This window comes from Chinchilla lanigera, unplaced genomic scaffold (genome assembly GCF_000276665.1).
Source record: "Chinchilla lanigera isolate Chin_1 unplaced genomic scaffold, ChiLan1.0 scaffold00001, whole genome shotgun sequence".
NCBI lineage: Eukaryota > Metazoa > Chordata > Mammalia > Rodentia > Chinchillidae > Chinchilla > Chinchilla lanigera.
The window spans coordinates 20,287,056-20,311,562 of NW_004955402.1; the positions used below are offsets into that span (position 1 = coordinate 20,287,056).

At 37.3% G+C, this 24,507-nt stretch overlaps 1 protein-coding gene across 6 annotated transcripts in view; it reads right to left on the reverse strand.

The window, feature by feature from the left end:
* Nucleotides 1–24,507, reverse strand: part of Ccdc178 (coiled-coil domain containing 178) — a 352,256-nt gene that overhangs the window by 210,222 nt on the left and 117,527 nt on the right. For all 6 annotated transcript variants that reach the window (XM_005372759.2, XM_013507772.1, XM_013507853.1 and 3 more), the window contains 6 exons: nucleotides 22,164–22,347; nucleotides 9,936–9,998; nucleotides 8,904–9,065; nucleotides 7,195–7,308; nucleotides 2,543–2,688; nucleotides 1,111–1,270 (listed from right to left, as the gene is read on the reverse strand). In XM_005372759.2, coding sequence (XP_005372816.1) covers nucleotides 1,111–1,270; nucleotides 2,543–2,688; nucleotides 7,195–7,308; nucleotides 8,904–9,065; nucleotides 9,936–9,998; nucleotides 22,164–22,347 — 829 coding nt within the window. The remainder of the gene's footprint in view (nucleotides 1–1,110; nucleotides 1,271–2,542; nucleotides 2,689–7,194; nucleotides 7,309–8,903; nucleotides 9,066–9,935; nucleotides 9,999–22,163; nucleotides 22,348–24,507) is intronic.

Below are 24,507 nucleotides of genomic sequence, written 5' to 3' on the forward strand. Positions count from 1 at the left end.
TATATATCCTTTTCCTAAGTCGTGGCCAATTTAAAAGAGAAAAGTGTTACTTAACACTAAGAGTACTAAAACCACTATTAATAGTTTTAGTTACAAGAATAATAATAGCACCAGTATTAATATTATTCCTTTATTAATAATTTTATTATAGAATGGACCACTGCAATAGTACCAAATATGGTATGTTCATTTACTCACATCCTTGTTTATTTAATGTACATTTGTTCCAAATAATTATTCAAATTTACTCACACTGTTTTTGAACTTATAAAAAGATTAGAAATACATATATATGTGATAATTGAATATGTATTGTTTTCATATATAAACAGGATTAAAAGAAAGGATAAAAATATATTATGTATATACTAAAATTTTTGCAGAAAATAGTTTTCATAAAATAAAGGAGAAATCTTCACTGTTAGGGAAAAAAACTCCCAAAATATATCTCAAAAATAAATAATGCTTTAAAAATATTGAAAAACAAAGGTAGTATTCATTCATCACATTTAAATACAACAAAACCTTTGTAAAATATAAAATTGGATGGACATCATTGAACTAAGTGTATGTAATTTGCAGTACATACAAAACATTTGATGTATGCCTTTACAAAAATGATTAATAAAAATTCAGATGTAAAAGATGTATTTTATCATAGGATTTCCCTATTTCATAAAAGTAAATACACTGTGTCATTAAACTATTATGCAAAAAATTTTTATAAAACAAAAGACTAGGAAGCATTCTGATTTCTCATAAGGGTGGTTGATAAGCTTCCAAAGTCTATTTATTGAGAAACAAAATAGAATGATTGTCCCATCTCTATTAAACATATAAAAATGGTTCTGAAATTAACACAGCCTACACAACAATAAAATGAGAACATTCATAAAATGTATTAAAAATACAATATGCTTAATGAATAAATTATACTTATGCAAAGTAAAAACAAAGTGCTAGACATTTATTATGCTAACAAATTCGCAAATATCTCAAAAATCTATACATTCCTGCTATGTCAACTTTAGAAGTGAATGTGTCACCCTCGTTGCTGATTTGACCATCACTGTATTTCTTTCATTTTAAAACAGTCAAAACAATACTCACTTTAAGGTCGGCCAGTGTTTTTTGCCTCATGGCGAGGAGTGTTCTAAACATCTGATCTTCCTCAGAGATCCTCTCTTCGCAGGCTCTTTTCTCTTCCGTGAGATGATCAAACACAGCTTGTGCTTGTTCCTTTTTAAATCTCATAGTTAAAAATATATTTCTGTGAAGAAAGGATTTTAGGTCTCACTAATCAATTCATTTTATTTTCTGAGCTATGTTCATGATACTTAGAAAAAAAAAAACAATATTGGAAAATCTTAGAGGCAAAAGACCTTGGAAAATTGTTCTAGTTCCCTCCAAGGGCCTAAGTGTATGGCATATGTGTGTTCTCTTTGCAAGAGTTTGTGTGCATTTATTTGAAATTAATTATATTAGTCTATTGAGGTAAAATAAGATTTATGGTGAACTCACAGTTACATAAGGAAAACTACTAGTACAAAAATGTCAGAAAGTGAGTAAGACAATAATGGCAGCAAAGAATATGCTAAAGAAATAATTGCAATTTAAGGAACACTCACAGTGTAGAACAAGCACAGCTGTAAGAGCTCAACACAGCCTTAATAGGGTCCATATTAGGTAATATCTCTATTGATAATAGAAAATTAAACCACTTGTGGAGTTACCTATAATGGCAGCAAGACTAATATTTTTGGAAGGACTAAAATGTTAAGGTGTTCTTATAATATCTAATTTAATTCACAAAAAGCTATGAAGTCATAATTAGTCACTTATAACAAAGGACTCTACATTCCTATACTCAGTACTTGTGTAACTTCAAGGAGATAGTGAACGACAGAACCAGAATTCAAATCTAGTTTGTCTTTGTTTGATTTAGAAGTTCACCAGTGAGTCCTCAGGTACTTTCACCTCTTCATTACGGTTGTTTTAGGACTTTTTGTTTTATTTATTTTGTATCTTTTGAGGCTACTTGCCATGCAGTGCAGGGTGGCCTTGAGCTCTCTGTGCAGCACAGGCCAACCTGGAAGTCACTCGGAACCCCTTTCCTTAGACCCTGCAGTGTAGAGATTGTAGTGTGCTCCCCCACACCCAGGTCTGTTATCAGAATTTTGTAATCAACTTCGTGCTCACATTGAATGCATATGAGCATCTGCACATAGCACCATCGTGATGCAGTCACTTTTCGTGCCTCTGAGCCCAAGAGGCTTTGGGGAGCCGGTCTCCATCTGAACCAGGGCACATTCCTGTTATTCCCAGGAGAATGAACTCAGGGCAGCAATGAAGAATGAAAGGAATTTATCTACAATTATGCTTATAGAAACAAAAACTGATTAAATGCACACATACAATTTCCACATACAGTTCTGATAGAAAATATGCAAATTTTAAGAATAAGTTTTTAAATATGGAAATTTGACTTCACTTTGTCAATCATATTTTAAACATACTTTTTTCATAATACTTAAGTACTTACTTTAAATTTTCAAGTTTCTGATCATACTCTGCCTTTTCCTGTTCCTTTTCTTGTAACTGTTTGTTCATTTCATTTATTTTTGCATTAAAAGTGACTGTTTTGCTTTTAGTAGACTGTAATTCTTCAAAAATTAATGAGCGTTTACTCTGAAAAAATTCAGGATTGGTTTATTTTACATACTTAGATTTTCAAATTTTTTACATTTAAGTGACAGAATTATGTTGGCTGTGTGAATAATTACGAGTGAATAGTGGGCTGGGGATGTAGCTCAGTGGCCCAGCACCTGCCTGGCAAATGCAAGGTCCTGAGTTTGATTCCCAGTAACACCCCTTCCCCAAAAAAAACCATGTTAAAAGCAAATGGTAACCTCTTATCAAAATGAGTAACTTAAATTTATGTTCTCTATTGTTACATCTAACAAATTTCTAAAAGATGAGCTAAAATCATTCTGTCTTCAACTCTGTTCTACACAAACTTGTCCCCTCTGCACACACAATACACACACACACTCACACACATGCATACACACGCCTGTACGCACATATGTGCAAGCCTTACAAACACATTGTCTCAGGATACAAACGTGACCACTGATTTCCAAATATGCACCATGTCTGTTGGCAGGTGGCCAAGGATATCTCTCCAATGAAAGAAGCTGATGTTTATTGTCAGCACCATTTGCCACAGTGGACCTGTGTAGTTCCAAGCTGAAATTGTGATTTTGCCTCTCTTGTTTGTATGATTCCTTCTTAACTGTTGGTGTTAATATTGACTGACTTATTGAATATTACAGACTTACTGAATATCTTCCCCCAGGTCCAGCTTTGTTTCTTATTACTGTTATTTTCCCAGCGGATCCAATACATCTCAATTATTCTCCTTCATCCTCTTTTCTCCACATGACCTGTAATTCTTTCTCTATTCATAGATTTTAAGAAGAATGACTAATCTTTCAGTATTTACTTTCTATAAAAATTTGCTGTTAATCTAACATGGGAAAACACTGAGTACTCTTATCTAAATTTTTATTTTCACCTTGTTCTTTTTCCCCTTGGAAGATCTGGAATTTGTCTAGCAATGCATGAGAGAGATTTTTTCTCTTATACTAAAATGTAAAGGGAAATATTGCTAGATATGATTCTTTCATTGTCCCAGTGGGATGTTGTGATGTTGTGTTACTGCTTTGGGTGTGGGACAAGCTAAAGAAATAGGACAAGGGCATAGGTATAGATTAAAGTGAACAGAGCCAAAGCGACGGTCAACTCGGGGTGCCACATAGTATCTATCGCAAAACTTGACTTAGGTTAGGTCAAATTCCACAACTGACTCTTAAGTCTGAAATAAGAACTGTCATGGAACACTGAGAAGATTTCGGAACAATTATGTCAGTCTACAGCTTGATTAAAATTCACTCTTAAATCTGAAATAAGAATTGTCATGGAAAACTGAGAAGGCTTCAGAACAATTATGTCAGTAAACAGTTTGGACCATGACAGCCAATTTAGCCAATGGTGGAAGAGGCACTAGTAGATTCTAGTGTCCTTCTGTGGCACTAGTAGATTCTAGAAGACAGTGACCTGCTGTGAGACATAAGTGAAAATTAAAATTGTATTGGTTCACCTCTGCTAGGTAGCATGAATACCATGTCGATAAAGATAGACAGCAGGTCTCCTTGCATGGCACAAAAATATTACAAATGTTCCCTCAGTGGGCTGGATGTGGAGAGAAGAATCAGATGGTACCACAGAATAGTGAACAGTACAAATCTATACAACCTGAGTGGTAAAAGCTTTGAAAATTGCAGTTATTTGAACGTCTTTTGATAAATGTTGAAGTATCACCACAATAAGTAGGAAGAGAGTCATAAAAACAGGGCCTCTATAAGTTGACTGTTCTTTGGGACTAGTTTTTCCTTAGCCTGGAGGGAGACATTGGCTTCAGGCTTACCAAGTAAAGTTACTTTCATTTCTAGCCCTGGAAGTTTCTGGTAGTTCAAACTGCAATCAGTATATTCAGATTTAATTTTATTTTTTGCTTTATTATTTCACAAACTTGTTTAAGATATTAGACGAAGTTATATCCAGATTGTAAAATGCTTTAGATTATATGTTAATTTTTTGAGTTAATGAATATATTTTTAGGTTATCTCCATAAAATAAGTTGAGATTCTACACCTAAGTTTTCAATGGAGGCTAAACCTATAAAAATTCAGTAGTACTGGTTAGTTGTTCGTGAATGAAAATTTTACTCAGAGTGAAAGTAAAATTGTCTCAGAATTTCAGTTTTGAGAAGATAGAAAGGATGTCCAGAGCATTGCTTATACATAAGTGGGCATAATTAGTACTTAATGAATGCTAATCAATGTTGGCTGATATTACACCAGGTTCAGCTTCCTTCTAATGAGGTTCCACAACTGGCACATTATTCTCCATGCACCCGTGCTGAGACACTTGTAATCTGCAAGGCGTACAGCATTCGCTTGTCATCTCTTTGCTTTGCAGATACAGAGTTTGTTTCTAAAATGTTGAATGTTAATGTGAAAAATCAGGCTAAAATCACATAATAATGGTAATAATAATGACGATTATGGAGACCATGCATTCCGTACTTTCAGTGTGCTTGCTCTTTTAGGTTTGGCATGTATATTATTTCTGTTCCGAATAATCTCATGGCAAGGAAAGTCTTCTGCCTCCCTCTCCTCCCACAGCTCTCCCCATGACTTCTGCAAAGTCTTCCCCACCCCGTGCTGGGGTCCCCTTCCACCTCTCTGCTCTGCTCTTGCGGCTGTGCTCACACCTGATCCTATGCATTAAGGTGTCTTTTTTGTTGCGTACTCCACCTGGTGGCTACAAAGAATGTTGACTCTGCCGACTGACTGGATTCCACCCCCATCTTCACTGGAAAAAGTAAGTTTTGCCTTTGTGGACCTGACACGTTACAGTATTCTAAGTACACAGCTAGGGAAGAGACAGACCTAAGCCAAACAGCACAGGGGACCTTGAGAAGCTGATGACAACTGTTTTGTTCCAGAGGGGAAAGGAAAAGAGGAATGGAGGAGAAGTACTGCTCGGGGTGAATGGGGCACCCATGTCACCAGGCCACAGTGTCCTTTATGAAATGGAAGCAAAAACCTTTCAAAATCGTATTTTTGTCCTTGAGCTGTACTTCTTCTTGAAGGCCCTTCTTTGTGCGCTTCAGCTCCAATAGGGTATCATATAATTTAGCATTTAACTGAAGGTGCTCTCTGAAAACTAAATGATACTAGTAACTGTCTTAAAAGTTGAGGAATTGTGTACATCTTTTAAATTAAATTTTCCCTTATTGAATATTAGCCTATGTAACTAAGTTATGATAGCATTTTAATTTTAAACTAAATACTTTACATTAATGATTCAAAGTAGTTATCTGAAAAGAAACTATTTGCTAGTTTATAAGCATATTCATGTTAAATATGCTCTTTGGTAGTTCCAAGTGTGATCTTTGGTAGACATGGAGTTTAAACAGTAGCTATGGCATAAAAGATTCCAACCATTTAATTTAAAATATAATCATGTTGCTTTTCATTAAGTTCAATTGCTACTTAGTTTTCTACTTTCCTTCTTTCTTCTCACATTTCTTTCTTTATGTTTTAATTTTTTTTTGGTGCCAGGAATCGAACTCAGGACCCTGTACTTGCCAGGCAAGCAATTGTGCTGCTGAGCTATACCCCTGGCCTTCACATTTCCTTCTTTACCTCTTTCTTTCCATTCTTCTCTGCTTCCTTCCTTCCTTCTTTCCTTCCTTTTTTTTTGGTACTGGAGATTAAACTCAGGACCTTGTGCTTGCCAGGCAGGCCCTGTGCCGCTGAGCTATATCCACAGTCCTTTCCTTGTTTTTATTCCTCTTCCTTCCTTCCTTCCTTCCTTCCTTCCTTCCTTCCTTCCTTCCTTCCTTCCTTCTTTCCTTCCTTCTTTCCTTCCTCTCTTAGGCTATTTAGACTGCTATAATAAAGTACCCTAGGGTGGGTAATTTATACACTGCATACTTTTATTTCATACATTTCCAGAGGATTGAAAGTCTAAGACCAAGGCACCAGCAGATTTGCTGTCCGGGGAGGGCTCCTCTGCTGCAAGGGTGGCACCTCCTAGCTGTGTCCTCCAGGGGGAGTTGTGAGCAAGCTCCCTCGGGCCTCTGTTACAAGGACACTAATACTGCTCATACAGTCGAGCCCTCTGGACCTAATCACGGCCCCAAAACCTCACCTGCTGATACTATTGCACTGCAGAGTTTTTCAACACATGAATTTTGGAGACACATAAACATTCTTCCTTTCCTTCCACTGTCCTTCTTTCTTCTCTTTTTCCCCTTCTCCTTTTCTTCCTTAAGTCTCTAAGCAACTGGAGCCAGCATGGCAAATGTAGAGAGCAGCAGACTTCTACACACATCCAATGTGAATTTTGCTTTGTATTTTATCCTGATGAGGGGAGAGGTTCTGACAGAGTAGACCAGTGGAGAAGACAGAGACTGCACATGTCCCTCCTGTGCTTACAGACCATTTTGTGCAAACAATTAGAAATGCAAGACATCAGCTAAAATTAAACTTGTTTGATTTGTTTTCACGGACATGAAGAAATTACATATGCAAAATTACTTTTTGAAATTAAATTTCTCACCTCAGTTTTTGTTAGTTTACTAAGAGTTTTCTTTTCCTTTCTTTGCAGTTTATTCTTTGTTTGTATCACTTTTCTTTTAACATAGTTTTCCTTCTGAAGTACATCACTGAGATTCTAGAAGACATTCAGATATTAAGTTGTGCAATACTTATACCTCAATTATGTTGGATTAGACCAAATAATACCTAAGTGGCTATTTAATTAATGACAATGTTTATTTTGGTAAGTAAAGGGAAAGAACCACTACACATGACTAAAAGAAACATATCACAATACCCAAACTCCCAATATATTACTTACATTACCTGAGAAAAACAAAATATAATCACTTTAAATCAAGGAACCAAAAAACCTCCAAAGTTATATATAAATTATATATTTTCATTATGCTCTCTAAAATATTTCCAACAAATTTAAAGCTATAAACACAAGTTATCAGCAATCATTAACACAAAGTGTGTAAAAGTTAATTCTTTTCCAGAGTTTGGGTAAGTGACTAGTTCTTATAATTTATTCACTGCTAAATATGATAAAATAAAAAATGGGGGCTGGGGATTTAGCTCAGTGGCACAGAGCCTGCCTGGCAAGTGCAAGGTCATGAGTTCGATTCCCGGTACCGGAGAAAAACCAGAAAAAAAAAAAAAAGATTCCTGAACTACAAGATGGTATAAAACCATGGCTATTATAAAATAAGAGGAAACAGGAGTCATTAATTTTTTCTGGATTAATTGTCATACTCAGAAACTTCCGCAAGGATTTTGAAGTAATTAATGAATTTCCATCATTAATGGAGAGGGGGAGCCACTGTTACCATCACTTCCCCCACTGGCCTTACTACGGGTTAGTCATTTGTTAGCTGAGCACTAGGTCAGCATTCACAAGCCCTGAGGGGAGTAGTATGCAAAAGTTGTTGTATCTATGCTTCACAACCTGGCTAGACTTAAATCTTTTCTACTTCATAATACTAGTACACTTCTATGTTTAAGGAGGTTTCAAAGATCCAAATAAATATTTATAGTAGCAACACAGTCATTTTTTAAAAATAAAGACAGAAAGTTCTTAATGATCAAGAGTAAGAAATTACATTATTATTTGCAAAGAAAAAAATCCCGTTGCCACGGTGGTCCAAATAAATATATGTACACACTCCTGGCAAGGAAGGCAAAGAATGTATAGCTCTTGCCACTCCCTCTGCTTCTCCAAAAGACTAATGATAGGATGTATTCATATTTTGTCTACTAATTTATTTTTTTGGGGAAGGGCTAGTAATATCAGTTACTGTCATCAACTTGTAGTTTTGAAAATATTTTAGCCATGTTTTCTTTATTTTTCACCATAGCTGTCTGCAATTTCTATATGCATCAAACATTTACCATGAAAATGTCAAGCCTTGTATTTTATATTTCAGTAAACATAACTTTAACAGTCCATTTAGAAGTAGCAAATACTTTAAATTTAAAACACAGAGGTCACTGCTCACCCATTTGAAAACTGCTTTTTCTCAGTACACTGTAAGAGTGTGGGGTTCAAATAGGTCTTGAAAGAAAGAGCCTTGGTAGATCAGTGTCACAGTCTTGCAAGAGTTACTGTGTCTGTGATTTTTCTATGTGAAGTCGTAATTTTCCAAATAAGAATGTAAGCTCATGTATCTGACTTATCGACCTAAATGTTCCTACAGGTTAGCTTCTGGTTGAATAACGAATGCTTACCTGAGCCTGTTCTTTGTGCATGGCTTGGATTCTTACAGCATCCTCTTCTAGTTGCTGGAGAGGCTCCAGTATTTCCGCCAGCGTGAGGGCATATATTGCTTTCCTCTTCATAAGGTTCTGCCTCTCCAGTGACTGGGTTTCCTGAACGGAATATAGTCTTTTCTGTAAGCAGAGATTTTAAATGATTAATTCAGTTATTATTTGCCTAAGCACTGATTAAGCTTCTACCCTATGCTAGGCAGTCATCTTTGCTGCTGTTTGAAAATAAAACAAGAGAATCCACCACCATCAAAAAGCAAAGGGCACAAATGTGTATTTAAAGACCACATAAACAGTACTGGAAAAAATGAGAGAAAAATTAATGGACAATAGAAAGGACACATTCTTAAGGAAATACTGGAAGACAGTTAGTTACAGAACACACTGGCAACACATTTTGGATATATGTAATTCCTTCAGTCTAAAATCAACTAAGAGAAATGAGCAGGAAGTTAATGAATTAAAACTTAATGTCAATTTTGGCATTTTTTTGATACTGGGATTCGAACTCACAATTTCATGCTTGCCAGGTGGGCCCTCGGCCACTAAGCTACAACCCTGGCAATTTTGCTACTTTTTATTTTAAAATTTTTATTTCCAACTCTTTGTATAAATTACTACAGCATATTTTTCTCGCTTAGGGTTAAATAAAGAAACTCAAGTGAGAGACACTAAAAGTAAAGAAAACATAACATCATCACAAAGCAGAGTAAAGAGTTAGTCACAGGAATGAGATTCCACTGCCCTCTTACTAGACTGGCAGAAATTCCCATTAAGCCACAAAATGAGATATGTGTATGGGAGGTCAGTTTCTTTATGCATGATCAGACACTGCTAGTTGTACATAGAGGGCAACTGTCATCAGCTAGGGAGAGAAAACTGCTGGCTTGCAAACCAAGCAGTGACAAGATGCCTCATTACAAGCAAATTTAAAATGCTAAGTAAAATACAAATCAAAGGAAGAATAAAATATTGCAACCAAATTAGTATTACCTGAATTATTATCCCAGCAGCCACTTTCCCTCGAATGAGTCTTTTCAGAAACTCTTCTCTAACCTGTATTGTATAAATTTTTTTAAAATTTAAAATGATATGCACAGAATATCAACACTATTTTAATGGAATTTGGTAACATGAGATATATTTTACTATGCTTATAGAGTAAAACATTTATTAAAGCTAGTGTATTATACAATTATTAAAAATCTTAGAATGCAGAATTTTGTTTTCACTAAGTTTATACCTTAAGGTCCTGAACACATACAACCCTCCCCAAATAATCACAAAGTAAAATCTAATTATTCATCAGTTTCTCAGAAACAATAATTATGAGGTTGTTTTTACGTTACTTTCCAAAATGAGCACATTCAACTTTGAAGACAAGGTAAATACAAATCAAGTGTGAAGTTTGTAAAATGTGGTTGACTAGAACAATCTCTTCAAACAATTATGCTGTAGAAATTAGTAGGCAAAAAGGAAGAAAAAAATTGGAAAAATCTTTTCTCTGTTGCTAATTTTGCTTAGAATTATCACATAAAAACAAGATCTAGGCCGGGGATATAGCTCAGTGGCATAATCGCCTGCCTGGCAAGTGCCAAGTCCTGAGTTTGGTTCCCGGTGCCAAAAAAAAACCAAAAAACAAAAAACAAAAAACAAAACAAAAACCAAGATCTAGAAGCAGTTGAAAAGTTTCTTCTGGTTGAAGATTTCATCTTGGGATGCCTTCTGTGAGAGAGGGATTGGGGCTGCCCTCTGAATTCAAAAGAGGCATGCAGCTTCACAAAGAAGAAAAACAGAGGTTCAGAGATGTCTCTGATTTCTTTACTTCATTACTGAATGTATCCTCATATCCTAGGGGATACAGACACAATGTAAAGAATTAGGGTGAATGTCCCTCTCCCAGACCTTCCTCTACTCAGCATAGCAATACTTTAACACTATGTGTTCCTAAATAAAAATAATTCCAAAAGAAAAAAAAGACAGTACATGAAATGATATCATACCTATATTTAAAACTATGATAATATTTTTATAATTTTAAAAAAAATTAGCAGCCTCTTCTATCCAACTAGAGTTTTACCAATTTATCAAATATTTAATAGAAAGAAAATTTGAAATGTCTCAATAGACTCAAGAAAAACACAGCCAGGCCTGGTGGTGCACCCCTGTAATCCCAGCACTCGGGAAGCTGAGGCAGGAGGATCATTGCTGGTTCGAGACCAACCTGGCCTATAAAGTGAGCTCAAGGTCAGCCTGAACTGCATAGTGAGACCCTGTCTCAAAAAAAAGACAAAAAAAGAAAAATACATTATATTCCAAAATGTAGCTTCACATTTGACCTTTGTTGGAAACTAATTAAAGATGTGCTTGTGTTTGTGCATGTGTGTGTGTGTGTCTGTGTGTGTGATGAGTTAGTAAATAGTAAGGTATGGAGCTGAAGATATGAACAGCTACTGGATCATGTAATACCTTTTTTTCATAAAATGTAGTGAAGGACAAAGTATTTGTTTTATAGAGATCACTCTGGCTACAAATAGAGATTAATTAGCTTATGTTACCTTCAAATTCATTCACTGAATTTTTAAAATTATTAGCTCTTGGAAGACTAACCTAGTGTTTAAATGAATTTATTTCTTGAATTAGGTAAAGTTATACAAAAAGAAATTGTGGTTGTAAGGCTAAAAGTAACTTTAGGTAGCATATGAAGAAACAGAAGAAAATGAAAGAACTAAAAAACTACTTTGCAAGAAAGAACAATATGTTTGAAATCTGTGTCACTATACAAAACCAATTCAACCTGTTACCAATGGACAAATCTTCATGCACCCCAGGAAATTGGCAACTCACAAAACTGGGGAAACCCAGCCTCAATGCCCTGCTCCAAAACTCTGTGACCCAGACAGCAGGATTGAGAGAAAACCCCAACCTATGGCTGGGCAGCAGATTTCACCCTTACACCAGCCCCTGAACCTCAGCAGTTTTCCAGCCAGAGGCTCAAGGCTTTCCTGAGATACTGTCCTCCTTACCAAGACCAGAACTGGTCCACCAGCCCTGGGGCAAAATCCTGTGAAGCTGGGTTTTTCCTAGGTACACTACTGAGTTACTAACACCCTCAAGACATCCTAGGATGCACCAAAGACTGGAATAAGCTGAGCTCTGATGGTCAAAGATTTTAGACCACACAGTGACACATCCAAGGGAACTCTCTCTTCCCATCCTGTTGTCACAGGCGGTGTCCCTGTAAAGCTGACCCTGGAGCACAGCTTAGCGAGCAGGTTGTTTAATCAGGCACACAAGTAGTGCCAATGCCTGTGCACAGAATAGGAACAAAGCAGAGTTGGACAGACAGACAAACAGGCTGAGTTGTGATACTATCTCTAGGACAACATCAATCCATCCCACAGGGAGCCAAGAGAAAGACTGGGTCTTCAAATCTGCCCCAAATAAGACAAGGGTGTCATGGGTCCCCTCACATACATCAGCCCGTGGAAGTGCAATGCCCTGTGAAGCTGAATGACCTTCAGCAAGGTCACTTAACTGACTCCCATTTGTGAATCTGGGCAGTTCTGACCACAAAGCAATGCAAACACATAATGACGGCTGAAATATATGACATGCCTACTGTGTACAATTACCTGGATTTAACTTCACTATGAAATCCATAAAATAGCTATTATCGCTCCCTTTTGCATATGGTAAAAGTGAGACAGATTACATAAATTGCCCAGGCACACAAAACTTAGGTATGTTTCTTTCCCAGGCCTGTGGCTCAACTAGGATACCAATTCCCACAATCTGACTGAAATTTCAGGGACTTAATCTCATTGCTTTAGCATCTCAGTAACACGTAGATTTTCAAGACCCTCCAAAGGATAGGGATATTTGGTATAGAGCAGTGGTGGCGAACCTGTGGCACATGTACTGCAGCAAGCTGTTTGTGATCACTGAAAGCTCTGAAAGGTTCGCCATGACTGATATGGAGCCTTTTGACTCACCCGTGCCACTCTCCTAACAGGACTGCTAGCCTTTCTATAAGGCTTTCCAAATAAGTAAGATGCTTCTTTGAATTCTGCAGCTCAGCTGCCTATGTTAGAGATTGTGGCCAGTTCCAAGACTTTCAGTGAAAGAGGTGCCAATCTGCTAATGATGCTATAGTTAGCTCTGAAATCTGCTGGGAGAGTTTGAGTTCTATCTAGGGATGTGATGCTGTAATTACAAAATGTGAATTTTGTAACTGCTAAGAAGAGTCTGGATTAAATGAGCATAAATTAGGAAGAAGTTGAATAACACTAGGATTAGAGTACGGTCTCCTGGTAAAACACTGATTGCCCAGTCACTAGAAAGATTGAAAGGGAGAAGCTAGAGAATGACGGAGAGTTACAGTAGTTTGAACGATTTCTTGATTTAATACGACAGGTGGTGCTACTGGGAATTTGTAGTATGCAGGGCGAGTTCTCAGCATGCTCTATACATATAAGAAGTTCTTCCTTTGTAGGACTCCATGATAGTGGAAACCTCTGTATATTGGACCATCCAAAATGAGCACAGACTTAGATGGGAAAAGAATTAGTTCACGTGATGCTGTGGAAGAGTAAGTTTGCTTGTGTGTGTATGCATGTGAGTGCATGCATGTGTGCACGTCTGTATGTGTGTATAAGGTAATCAGCATTTCCACTTAGTAAAATAGCTACTTTGTGAGGCATCTTTCCGTCCAACAATCACCTGAGATAAACTTACAAGGAGACAAGGGCTCTGTTCACCTCATATTTCCAGAGGTTCACCCCACAGTGAGTTTCCCCCGCCTTCAGACCTGTGAAGCAGTGCGCTGGGGCAGGAACATGTCGGGGAGCAAGTTGCTCATCTCATGGCTGAGAAACAGCAAAAAGGAGAAGGCACCAGACGCACAGCGGCCCCAGCAGCTCCCTCCCAAGGACCCCAAACCTTCAGCTCCCCATGTTGAAGTTTCTAACATCTCGGAATGGCAGCAATGTACTGGGGACACACAGGCCTTTGGGGTACATTGCAGGTCTGAACTATAGCATCAACTGTTATCCACTCGCAGAGGTGAGAAGTGGAGGTCACGAGCTTTGACCTGAGTGGAACCGCCCGATACTGCGGCTGGCGCATGCCACAGCGCTGTGCAGGATGCGCCCTCCTCTCTTCCTCAGCTTCTGGTGCTGAGCTCAGTAAAGAAGATTTGACGAATGGTTCATTTCTGGAGCAAATGGGCTTATTATTAATGAAAACAACTTTTGGGCTTCAGCCCGGGAATTAAGCTAAAAGGTTCAGGTTATTTCAAACTTAGAAATATGCTTTATTTCAAAAAGTCTCGATATGCTTTATTTTAAAAAGTCTCGTATCTCGAGGTCCATTAAAATGCAGCAATCACCCAGATTCTCAGTGGTACATGGTGTCTTGAGAACGAATAGTAAAACAAGGCCTCCAAGGTGTTTATCCTGAGATGTGGGGGAACGGGAGAGGTACGGGAAAGGAAGGGAGGCTGATTCTGACCTGGGTTTGCAGCAAAACAGAGTAAATATCTGCACTGGAACCGAACAAGGACTGCCTTGTCCAGGATTGTGGTCTGTGACCCAACTTAGCCCAGACCTTTGCGTTCTTCAAACTGCCACCTCATTGTAAAGGGAATGAAAGCCCAGGAATACTGTCATGTCACATATGTCCCAATAATGGATCAAAATAAGAATCATAAATGGATGCTAAGTCCATTGAGTGAATATTTGTTGAGGAAAAGTTGAATATTTTTAAAATAATTAATTACTTATTACTTACAAGGCAGGAATGAATACCCCTGCTACTTTAACCAAAGTGTCAAACCTAGTAACACTAATAAAAGAAAAATGTATACCGTGACCTTTTAGATAGGCATCAGAGACACAATCTTAAAATTGGGTAACACTGTTTCCTAAAGATAAATTCACATTGAAAGAAAGTCTGTCAAGTAAATGGCCTGTGTACTTGTAATAAGTCAATGCAATAGAAGACAAGGAGATTCAAGTTATAACAAATAAATGCAAAGTATGGGGTTCAAGTGCATACACCAACCAACCCCAACGGACAAATCTGCATGTGCACTGTATATCTGTGCCCGTTCACTAATTATCATCCCTTAGCTCCAAATCCACGTTTTAACTCTGGTTTGAAATGTGGGGCTGGGTCCCGCGGGCCCTGCTCTTTCACCAGCTGGAGAGTCAGGCGTTGTCAGTACAGCACGGTGCAAGGGCGGACACGGGCGTCGCCATCCTTGGTCCAACTGGCTGCTGCCATTACTCTCCTTCCTCAGGCAGGAGCAACTGCTACCCGCAGGTGAGGGGATCCCACAGCCCTCGCCCTTCAGGGAGGTGCCCCGCCCAGAGACTCCCTTCAGCTTGTCCCAGGTTTGCCCGGCAGCCTGCAGTGACAGCGATGGGCCATGCCCTGGAGACACAGGTGTGATCTCTGCTGTTACTGGTGCTATTATTAAAGTTTTACAGCTGGCGTGAGCAAAGGATTTCGGAAAGGGTTCGGTAGTAAACATTTTGAGCCTGGCAGGCTAGCACGGCTCTGGCATGACCATTCAGCGGTGTCTTTTGCAGAAAATGAGTAAGAGATATCCGAAGATCACTCTGACAAGCTCAAAGGAATCCTGAGACAAAACAGCGACAGCAACTCTGACGCTGGAAAGAGGGAGGTGAAACAGTCACCTTTGACCTGCCTGTTATCTGGCTTTAGCCAACAAAATCCAGAAGGTGGCAGCAGAGAGCTATTTTTACTGGAAGACCCTTCTGAACTAGTACAAAAGACGGCTGAAGTGCATGCAGGTGACAGGCAGCGCTGTCTCCAAAGCCGCACTAAACACTATCAGCCGTGCTTCACTCAGAATCGAGGAGCTGGCTTCCGCTCACTGACTTTCCAAGGACAGAGGCACGAAGGGAAGCAGTGCAGTGCTTGTGTTAAGTAAGGGCGGAGATCGAGAATGAGGCTTTAAATTCCTAAAGCAAAATTTGAGGACTGTGGAAGAACTGCTGGCCGGACAGCATTAGTGCGCCAAGGCAGCGCTGGCTGTGATTGTCAGGACACATTTCGGTGGCCAGGACTCTGACAGAAAGTCCCGAGGTGGCACACCCTGATTCTGTCTAAAAATAATCTAATATGATCTTTGTGTTTCTCTTTTATGGAAGCACTGTGTAGAGGGGGTGGTTATTTTGCGTAAACATTTAAAAACTACAAAAAAGTTAAATTAATTGAAGTAGTCGGAATCTCTAAACCCGCAGTTAATGTATGGTGACTTTTGTGGTCTGATTTCTTTTTTAAGTTCTGAGTTTGAAGTTGTTATCTTTGGTAGATGCAGTCCAGCAAGTTCTGGCTCAGCCACAAAAATTAAGCATAAGTCCCATTAATTCTTTAAAAATTCACTCTTGAGTGGAATTACAATTTACCCATATATACTTAATGACTGTTCTATTGTCAATAAATATTCATATTTAATTTTCACAGCCAAATGTTTCAACTGCATATTTGCCATTTTTAAAAACATTTAATGACTATTTTGTTTTAAGCACTGAGAATTTGGTACTGTACACAAAATAGACAGTCTTGTTGCCCTCATGGACTACGTTTTCAAGTGGTTATTATGTAAGTGTCTGTCTTTGTTATCTGGTTGTTTTTTAAAATCAATTTTTTGAATAATACTATTGAGTTAGATTAGGAATGCATTTAAAGTTCCACATACAGTCTATTTTTTTCCAGAAAAGTTATAATTTATACTGTTTGATGCTTTGGCACAATATCAATATATCATTACCATCATCAAATACCACTTTTCATATATATAAAACTGGGATAATAGTGCATTCTTTTCCATGAAATTATTGTGGGAGTTAAAAGAAGACAAGGTGTGAAATTATTACACACTCAACAAACAGATATTATTATTTTCAATATGTTGCTTAGAATCTACACATTTATCACATTTATTGGGACACAGACTCAAGAGTAAAATATGTCAGTTGTTTAATTTGTATTTCACCCTCACAGCAAAGATAGCCCCATACCATGGAGTATTTATGTCACTTATCTCTAATAATTCTGAGAACATGCCATCGGGCAGGTTCTAGGTTAAATGTTTTGTATATAATATTATTTATTAATCACATAGAGGCAAATATAGGTAATACTATATTCTAAGACACAAGAAACCTGTAACAATAGAAGTTAATTATCTTTTCAGTATTCTCAGAACAAATAATTAGCAGAACCAGGATTCACATTAAGAAACACCTGCCTCTAACATACAGGTTTTTTCAATTGAAGCAAATTTGCTTCGGAAAAGGAGACAAATAGAAACAAAGCTCAGAGAATTAAGTGCAAATGCTGAAGTGTCAATTTCCACCTATTTTCTGGAAGCAAAGCTATAACCCATTAGAACGGGGATGGAAATTTTGCTCCCATATGATATTTACAGGAAATCAATCAAAGTTTGATCACATCCTCTAATGTTTTGCACCCCCAAACCATAAATATGCCATGCTTTATTGCTAGCAAATATTTCAAGTTTGCTTATCCCTTCAAATATGTCAGGAAGATTAGATTTTCTACCTCTTGAAGGACTTGAATCCTACTTCCCACTCTTTCCCTTTAGCTTGTGCTCTACTACCCTTTGCCCGGAAACCAAATCTCACTCATGTGACAGGCATTCCCAGTATTAACGACAGTGGCTTCCTCTGCACTCCATTTCAGCAAAATAGTCTACTTCCAACAAAGAATTTTAATAAATTCAAAGCTCATAAAAAAAGCAAAAGTATCACTTGAATTAGCAAACATGGAACATAGGGGAAGATAAAGAAGATAATTAACATGGCATAGATGAGAAACAAGACATTTGAGAGTACCTAATTATTAATAAGGAAGAAATTCCATTTTATCAAGAAAAATGGACTTACTCTTAGTTCTGAAATCCAAGATATATTAGTTGAGTATCCCTTCAAAAGGTCAACTTGACAATATGGTCGGCTTACTCATTAGTTTGGAAAACCAAGCAACAATAATCAACTCTGGCCATTACTTTTAGCAGCCTTCACAGAACATCAAGAATTTAAATTCAGTTCATAATTCAATAAAAAGGCTGTTACACAAGGAGCAAGAGCGATATGCTCTAGATTTGACCAGCTATAAGGCATAAATTCTTCAGAATGAAAATTAATGAACTTTTTAGAATGTCTGTTTTATAACCATTTAAAAATATCATCAATCTTAACCATAACCTTATAGAAGCTGCAAAGCACACAAATCAAACCTCAGTTTATTAGAATTGTCTTCTCTTCTGTTGATTGAACTAGAAATGCTATAAGCAGGTCTCTTCCGGAAGACAGTATATCCTGAACAAAAGCTTTTTAGAAATTTCTGACTTTCATTGTACTAAAATGAAGGGCCTGTGAATCTTGCCTTAGAGATAAACAAATATAGTATTCTCCCCTTACCCATAAGAAATATTTTCCGGGACACCCAAAGAATGCCTGAAACTGTGCTTGGTACAAAACCCTGTATATATACTATGTATTTTTTCCTTTATGTATATACATATATACCATAAAGTTTACCTTTAGGCAAGTAAGACATGAACAAAATAATAATAATACATGCTGTAGTAAAATTTCTAATATTATTAGTCTCGTGTTTTGAGGTCATTATGAAGTAAAACAAAGGTTAGTTAGTGCAAGCACTGGAATACCACAATGGTTCACGAAGAGCAGGATGGCTCGCAAGTGACTAACAGGCTCGTCGTAGGATACACAGCACGGTACGCTGGACAAAGGGGTGACGTACGTTCATTTACTTCAGTTGGAAGAGAGAGCAGTAAACATGGCATTTCACTGTGTCACTCAGAATGACATGCAATTTAAAACATGATTAATTCAAATTTTTTCCATTTAATATTTTTAGAACTTGTATTGGTAACTGAAATGATGAAAAGGGAAACTTCTGTAGCATGTGAAAGGAGGTGCAAGATTTTTTCCTGAAGAATAAGTTAGGATTAGTGAAAACACTTTATAAGTATTCAAGGGAAGTCATCACAGTCTAAAATGTAGAATTAATGGGCAGGTTACTGTGGAAATTCTAATACATCACCACTTTCAAGGATTCAAATGATCTCCTTATGTGATTATTTTGAAGGTTTGAGCTTGACTGAATCTTTGTTGGTTAGAGTATAGATATAGCATTCTACTGACCGTGTTAGGTTCAGTATCAGATGTCTTGGCTCTTAAACTCTGCAGTTACCTAAAAGCTATGCTACTTTGGATCAATCATTTTGCCACCAAAATAAATGTGCTTACAACTGCACAATATTGCAAACACTATAGTAATTATATATATATATATATATATATATACATATATATATATATAGAGAGAGAGAGAGATAGAGAGAGAGAGAGAAAGAGAGAGATCCAACATAAAATAAGTTTGTGGAATGTTCTCTCTTCCTTTCTGCTCTGTTCATTCCTTTCTAAGTTCCCTCTTAATTCTAAAACTATGATTCTAACCTGGAGTCAAAGTAACCTGAAGTATATGCTTTTCTACCAGAGTTGCAAAACATTTGAGGAAAAAATCCCTCCAAAAATCCCACAAAGACTATTCAACTTAAGTGCTGAGAAAAACTGAATATGTACTGAAAATTTTCAAAATTTCACTGTGGCAGTGGCATATTCTTAACACATTCTGGCTGTTTATCTGTTTCTTTCCTTCAACACCATGATTGACCACATATTTCTCTTTTATGTAGTGATTTATCTCTTATCCCAACTGGTGAATCTTTTCTAGGACTTGGTCAAATACTGCTTTTCTGAACAGGTCAGTTATTAGGATTGAAGATTGGAAAATTTGAGACAAATTATCTGTTTGAAATCAGATTTAAAATTAGAAATGTCTAGAATCTACTAGCCACTCTTGATTGTAAAGGATAGCCAGGTAATACATATTGTTCATTTATGAATTAACTTGAAAGAACATAATTCAGAGATTCTACCATTAAGATTTCAAAAAGTTACTCCTCAGAATTATCCCAGAAGTAAAATTGGTATGATTAATTTCTGGCTAACATGGACTAAAGATTAGTTTCAGACCAAGATCAACCAATATAGAAATGTACCTGATAGGAAAATGTAATGCACAGACTCAGTATAGTACACAGATTTTCATTAATCGTTTAGCAAAAGACAATAGGGTCATTACACAGACAGATGCTACACATGAATTGCTACAGATTCATGAGTTGTTTAAGGACAACCTAGAAATTTAATTTTAATTCAGTACTGCTCTGACTCAGATAAGCATATGCACATTACACTATAAAAATTTAATGCCATTTATATTCAGGTTCAGATATAAGCAGGGATGTTTCTCAATTGGGAATCATTTCTAAATGAAGCAGTTTCTCTCTGTTGTTTCTTCCAGTGATCTCTTGGTAACCATGAAGTAGGGAAGAACATGACAAATGCTTACTTCCGTTCGGCATGAGTAAAGACAGAAAGGGGATTACTCTACTTGGGTTTGCAAAGTAAGTGCTGTAGTTTGGACTCTGAACATTCCCTAAAGGCCTATGCTTTAAACGCTTGATCTGTGGGTGACAATATAGGAAAATGATGGAAACTTTAAGTGGGGCCTCGTGGAAAGTTTTAGGAGACAGAGCTGTGCCCTTGGAGGTGGTTCTGGAACACAGTTCTCTCTGTGTTTTTCTCTCCTCTTGGACAAAATGAAGTGGAATTTCTTGGCCATGTATTCTGCCACGAGGTACTGTGCTGCCAGAGGTCCTAAGAAACATGGCTAGCTTGACATGGACTAAAATCTCTGAAACGGTGAGCCTAAGTAAACTCTTGTTGTAAGGCGGTTATCTTAAGAATTTAGTTACAGTAACGGAACGTTCATTATCATAGCAAGAGCAATGCAGCCGTACCAAACGTGAACTCAGTCTCTCAATATTTTCATGGCTGATAATAATGATAAAGCAATGTACTATCCCTCCAATAAGTGAATGTCATACAAATGAAGCAATATGTCTGAAGAAGAAAATGTAGTTTTTTGACAGCTGTGGAAAAAATAATTGAACAGTACAATGAAAAAGTTAAAATTCATTGTTACGTAGCCAAGCAACTGGATGATGATGTCTCCAAGAATATCTTCAAGGAAAACAAAACTAATTAGAAAAATATGCTAATGAAAAGTTAAATTATAAACAATACATAAAGTAGTATTGTATTGCTACATTGTATATATAGTCTTATGCCTTATGCTTTTAAAATACAATAATCTTAAATTTGATGTTTACTATGTACAATGTTTACCTTGCTTCTTACCTTTTAAACATAAAACACATTATGAACCAACTGAATACTGATTTGGAGGAACGTAGGTACATTGAGTTCACCAAGTCAGCTGAACAGCTGGATTCAGTGTGGGAACTACACCCCAGGCATTCAGGACAGAACATTTTCTAGCAGAGAATGTATATGTCCCCAGTTTATACATTCCAAGAGACAGTTTTCACTGAAGATAGTGACAGCAACAGGTTTATGACATAGAGTACAAATTGTATAGCAATTTTATGCTCATAAGTTTTTAATAAGAAAATGCCAAAGATAGGAGAAATGTGGGTGTGCAAGGTGTGATGGATGGGAGCAGCCTGGTAAAGTGGTCTCCAACATGCAGTAAAATGGGGTTGACATTGCAACCAGTGGCAGGGAGTAACTGTTCATCATACTTCTCACAAAGCAGTGGATTTGTGGCACGTAGACAGCTGTTTTTGTAGCACTATAGTCTATACATTGCCTGCTGCTCTGAAATCCAATAATTCACAAATCCATTGTAGCTACTTTCTATATATTTGTTACAGAGGATTTGAGAATACATCTCAGAATTCCCTGTTCCTACCACAGACAGAACCATTATTTTTTAGATATACAGCATGAATTGGAATCAAGCCTTACACTCCTGGTGCTCCAAGAAGTGTAATAGTTGATAACAATAAAAAGTAGATACAAAAGTTGATTCAGAACATTGAAATTTCATCTTTTCCTATGCAAACTGGGCCTTTGGAAAGATGTAATTATCTTCTAATGTTCAGACTATTTATCCTTAAATTAAAAGCTAGTTATCGAGACCAACTCCATACAAATCAGGTTAAGTCCTCTTTTTTTCATAGTTAGTAAGAACACAAAGATACATAACCTTAAATTTTCTTCTCACTTCTGATACTTTAAGTTCCATATCGTCTGTTTTATTTTTGGTTACGTGGAAAAGAGCACCAATTTGATAAGCCTCCTTGTATAGGTGTTTGAGATAATCATTGTTTTTTGACTTCAGTTTCAGTAAAGATTGAACTTCAGATTCATACCCCACTTTTCTTTTTATACTATAAAAAGAAAGCAAAATGATTAATATATGATTATGTGAAGGGGCTATATACAGAGGCAAATATATTTGATAATGATAAAAAGGAACAAGATTATGTTTCACATTGCCAAAAACATAAAACAAGACAGGTAATTAAAATCCAAATACAGAAAGTGTGTCCCAAGACTGTTGTTTCTTCATCTCTTATTGATTACCACTAATTATCAGGGTGTGCCCAATCTCAGAAGGATAAGAGCATTTATATGAAATGATTGGAGAGTCTCAAAGCTTAGCTTTCAGGAGCACCCCAGTGCCATTAGCAAAACCTGGGGAGATATTTTCAAGTTTATCCTAGATCTGCTGAGTAATATCCTGAAAGTAAAATCCTTTGTAATCCATAAAGATGCTTTTATTAAAGGATGTTTTAAATGGAAGAGTCAAAACTAAAACAAAAGCATGAACTAGAGCAAGGTTTCTCAACCTCAGTAACATTGACACTTGGTGCCAGAAAACTCTTTGTTGCAGTGGAAAGGATGTCCCAGTGTATTATAAAATGTTTAGCAACATCTCCTCACTAGATGTTATGGCACTGTCTCTAAAATGTCTCCAGACTTTGCATATATTTACTGTGAGTATACAGAATTATCCCAACTGACTTGAAGAATGGCCTTCAAGCCTAGATATATATTATAGGCCAAGCATGTAATAAGTTTTTGCGCTTCCAAGAAATTCTGATATAACTCACCCAGGGTAAAGCTCTAGCTTCAGCATTTTCAAACATCTCATGTGGTTCTAATATGCAGCCAAGAACTGAGGTACCCATATTAACTAGGGAAGCATTTCTCAGGGTGAGTATGCAGAAGAGTCACAGACTTAGTGTAGTAGAGAGCTTAGTATGTCACAGATTCCCAGTATCTACTTTCACAGTGTGATTCAGGAGATGTAACACAGACCTGAGAATAGACTCAGGTGACATTAATAACACATGGTAGCTGACCACAGTTTGTCCCATGAACACTGCTGAAGAGGTTGTCATTAAAGTAAACATGACTGTTCAACAGAATCCAGACAAGATTGAATTAACATGTCCAATACAGCTAATGAGTAATACATTCTTTCCTCCAAAAAAAAAAGACTTAGCTGGAAAATAATCACTGATGAAAGCTAAGATCAAAAATGCCAGCTCCAATCAGCCAGTCCTTGACTTACCTTCCTACAGAGTTGCCACTGAGCAAGACAACAGTGATGCCTGGTAAAGCAAGGATAGGCTGACTGCTGCGAGAAGTTTTGATCTCTAGTTTTCAGCACTGATTATTTTCCACCTAGTTCCTTCTTTCAGGAAAATATGGTAGAAAGGAGTAAATATAACTGATGATGAGCCGCACTGATCCCTCATTCTTACCTAATCAGAGGAGGGTATAATATGTAATGACGAGCTAGAAACAAGAACAAATACCCATCAAAGCGTAGCTGAGACACAACAAACCTCACAAACAAGGTAATCATCTCTGTAGAAAAGAAATGGGGCTAAAAAGGAAAGCAGGAGTTAGAGGGGGACACAAGACAATTGGCTTAATTTTACATCCACTGAGCGACCAAGGCAAGACTCACAGATTGATAGCAAGGCCCTGCATGAGCTGTGCTTGCTTATAAAAAGAGAAACTCACTGACTTGGGCCACACACTTTTGGAAAGTTAGGAGGGAGGCCATTGAGATGAAAAAGGATCTTGAGGCCAAAATATTAAAGAAGCTGCCTACTATGTTGGTGTCTACATTGATGTTATCCTGGGTATCATTTTAGGGTCATCTTTGCAATTCAGAAAAGATCATCATAGGTGGCAGATTTTAAAGACTGGTATATCGGGAAGCCATTTCAGATCTTCAGTTGGAAAATACAAGAATAATGGCGCATGTATGTATATGGGAGTGTGTGTATGTGTGCGTGTGTGTATGTGAGAGATGGTCAGTGTGGAGATACTGCTCCAAAGCGCTTCACAGCTTGAGGGGTCTAAGGACATCTCTGGATAAGGCTGAGGACATGACACCCTTATGTAGTGCAGGTGCAGACTGGGACACAGTTATATAAGCATGACTTAGCACAGGTAAACATGTATGTGCACACGGTCATGTCAGTATGCAAAAATGTAAACACAATAGTATGTGCACTGAACAGTAAAGA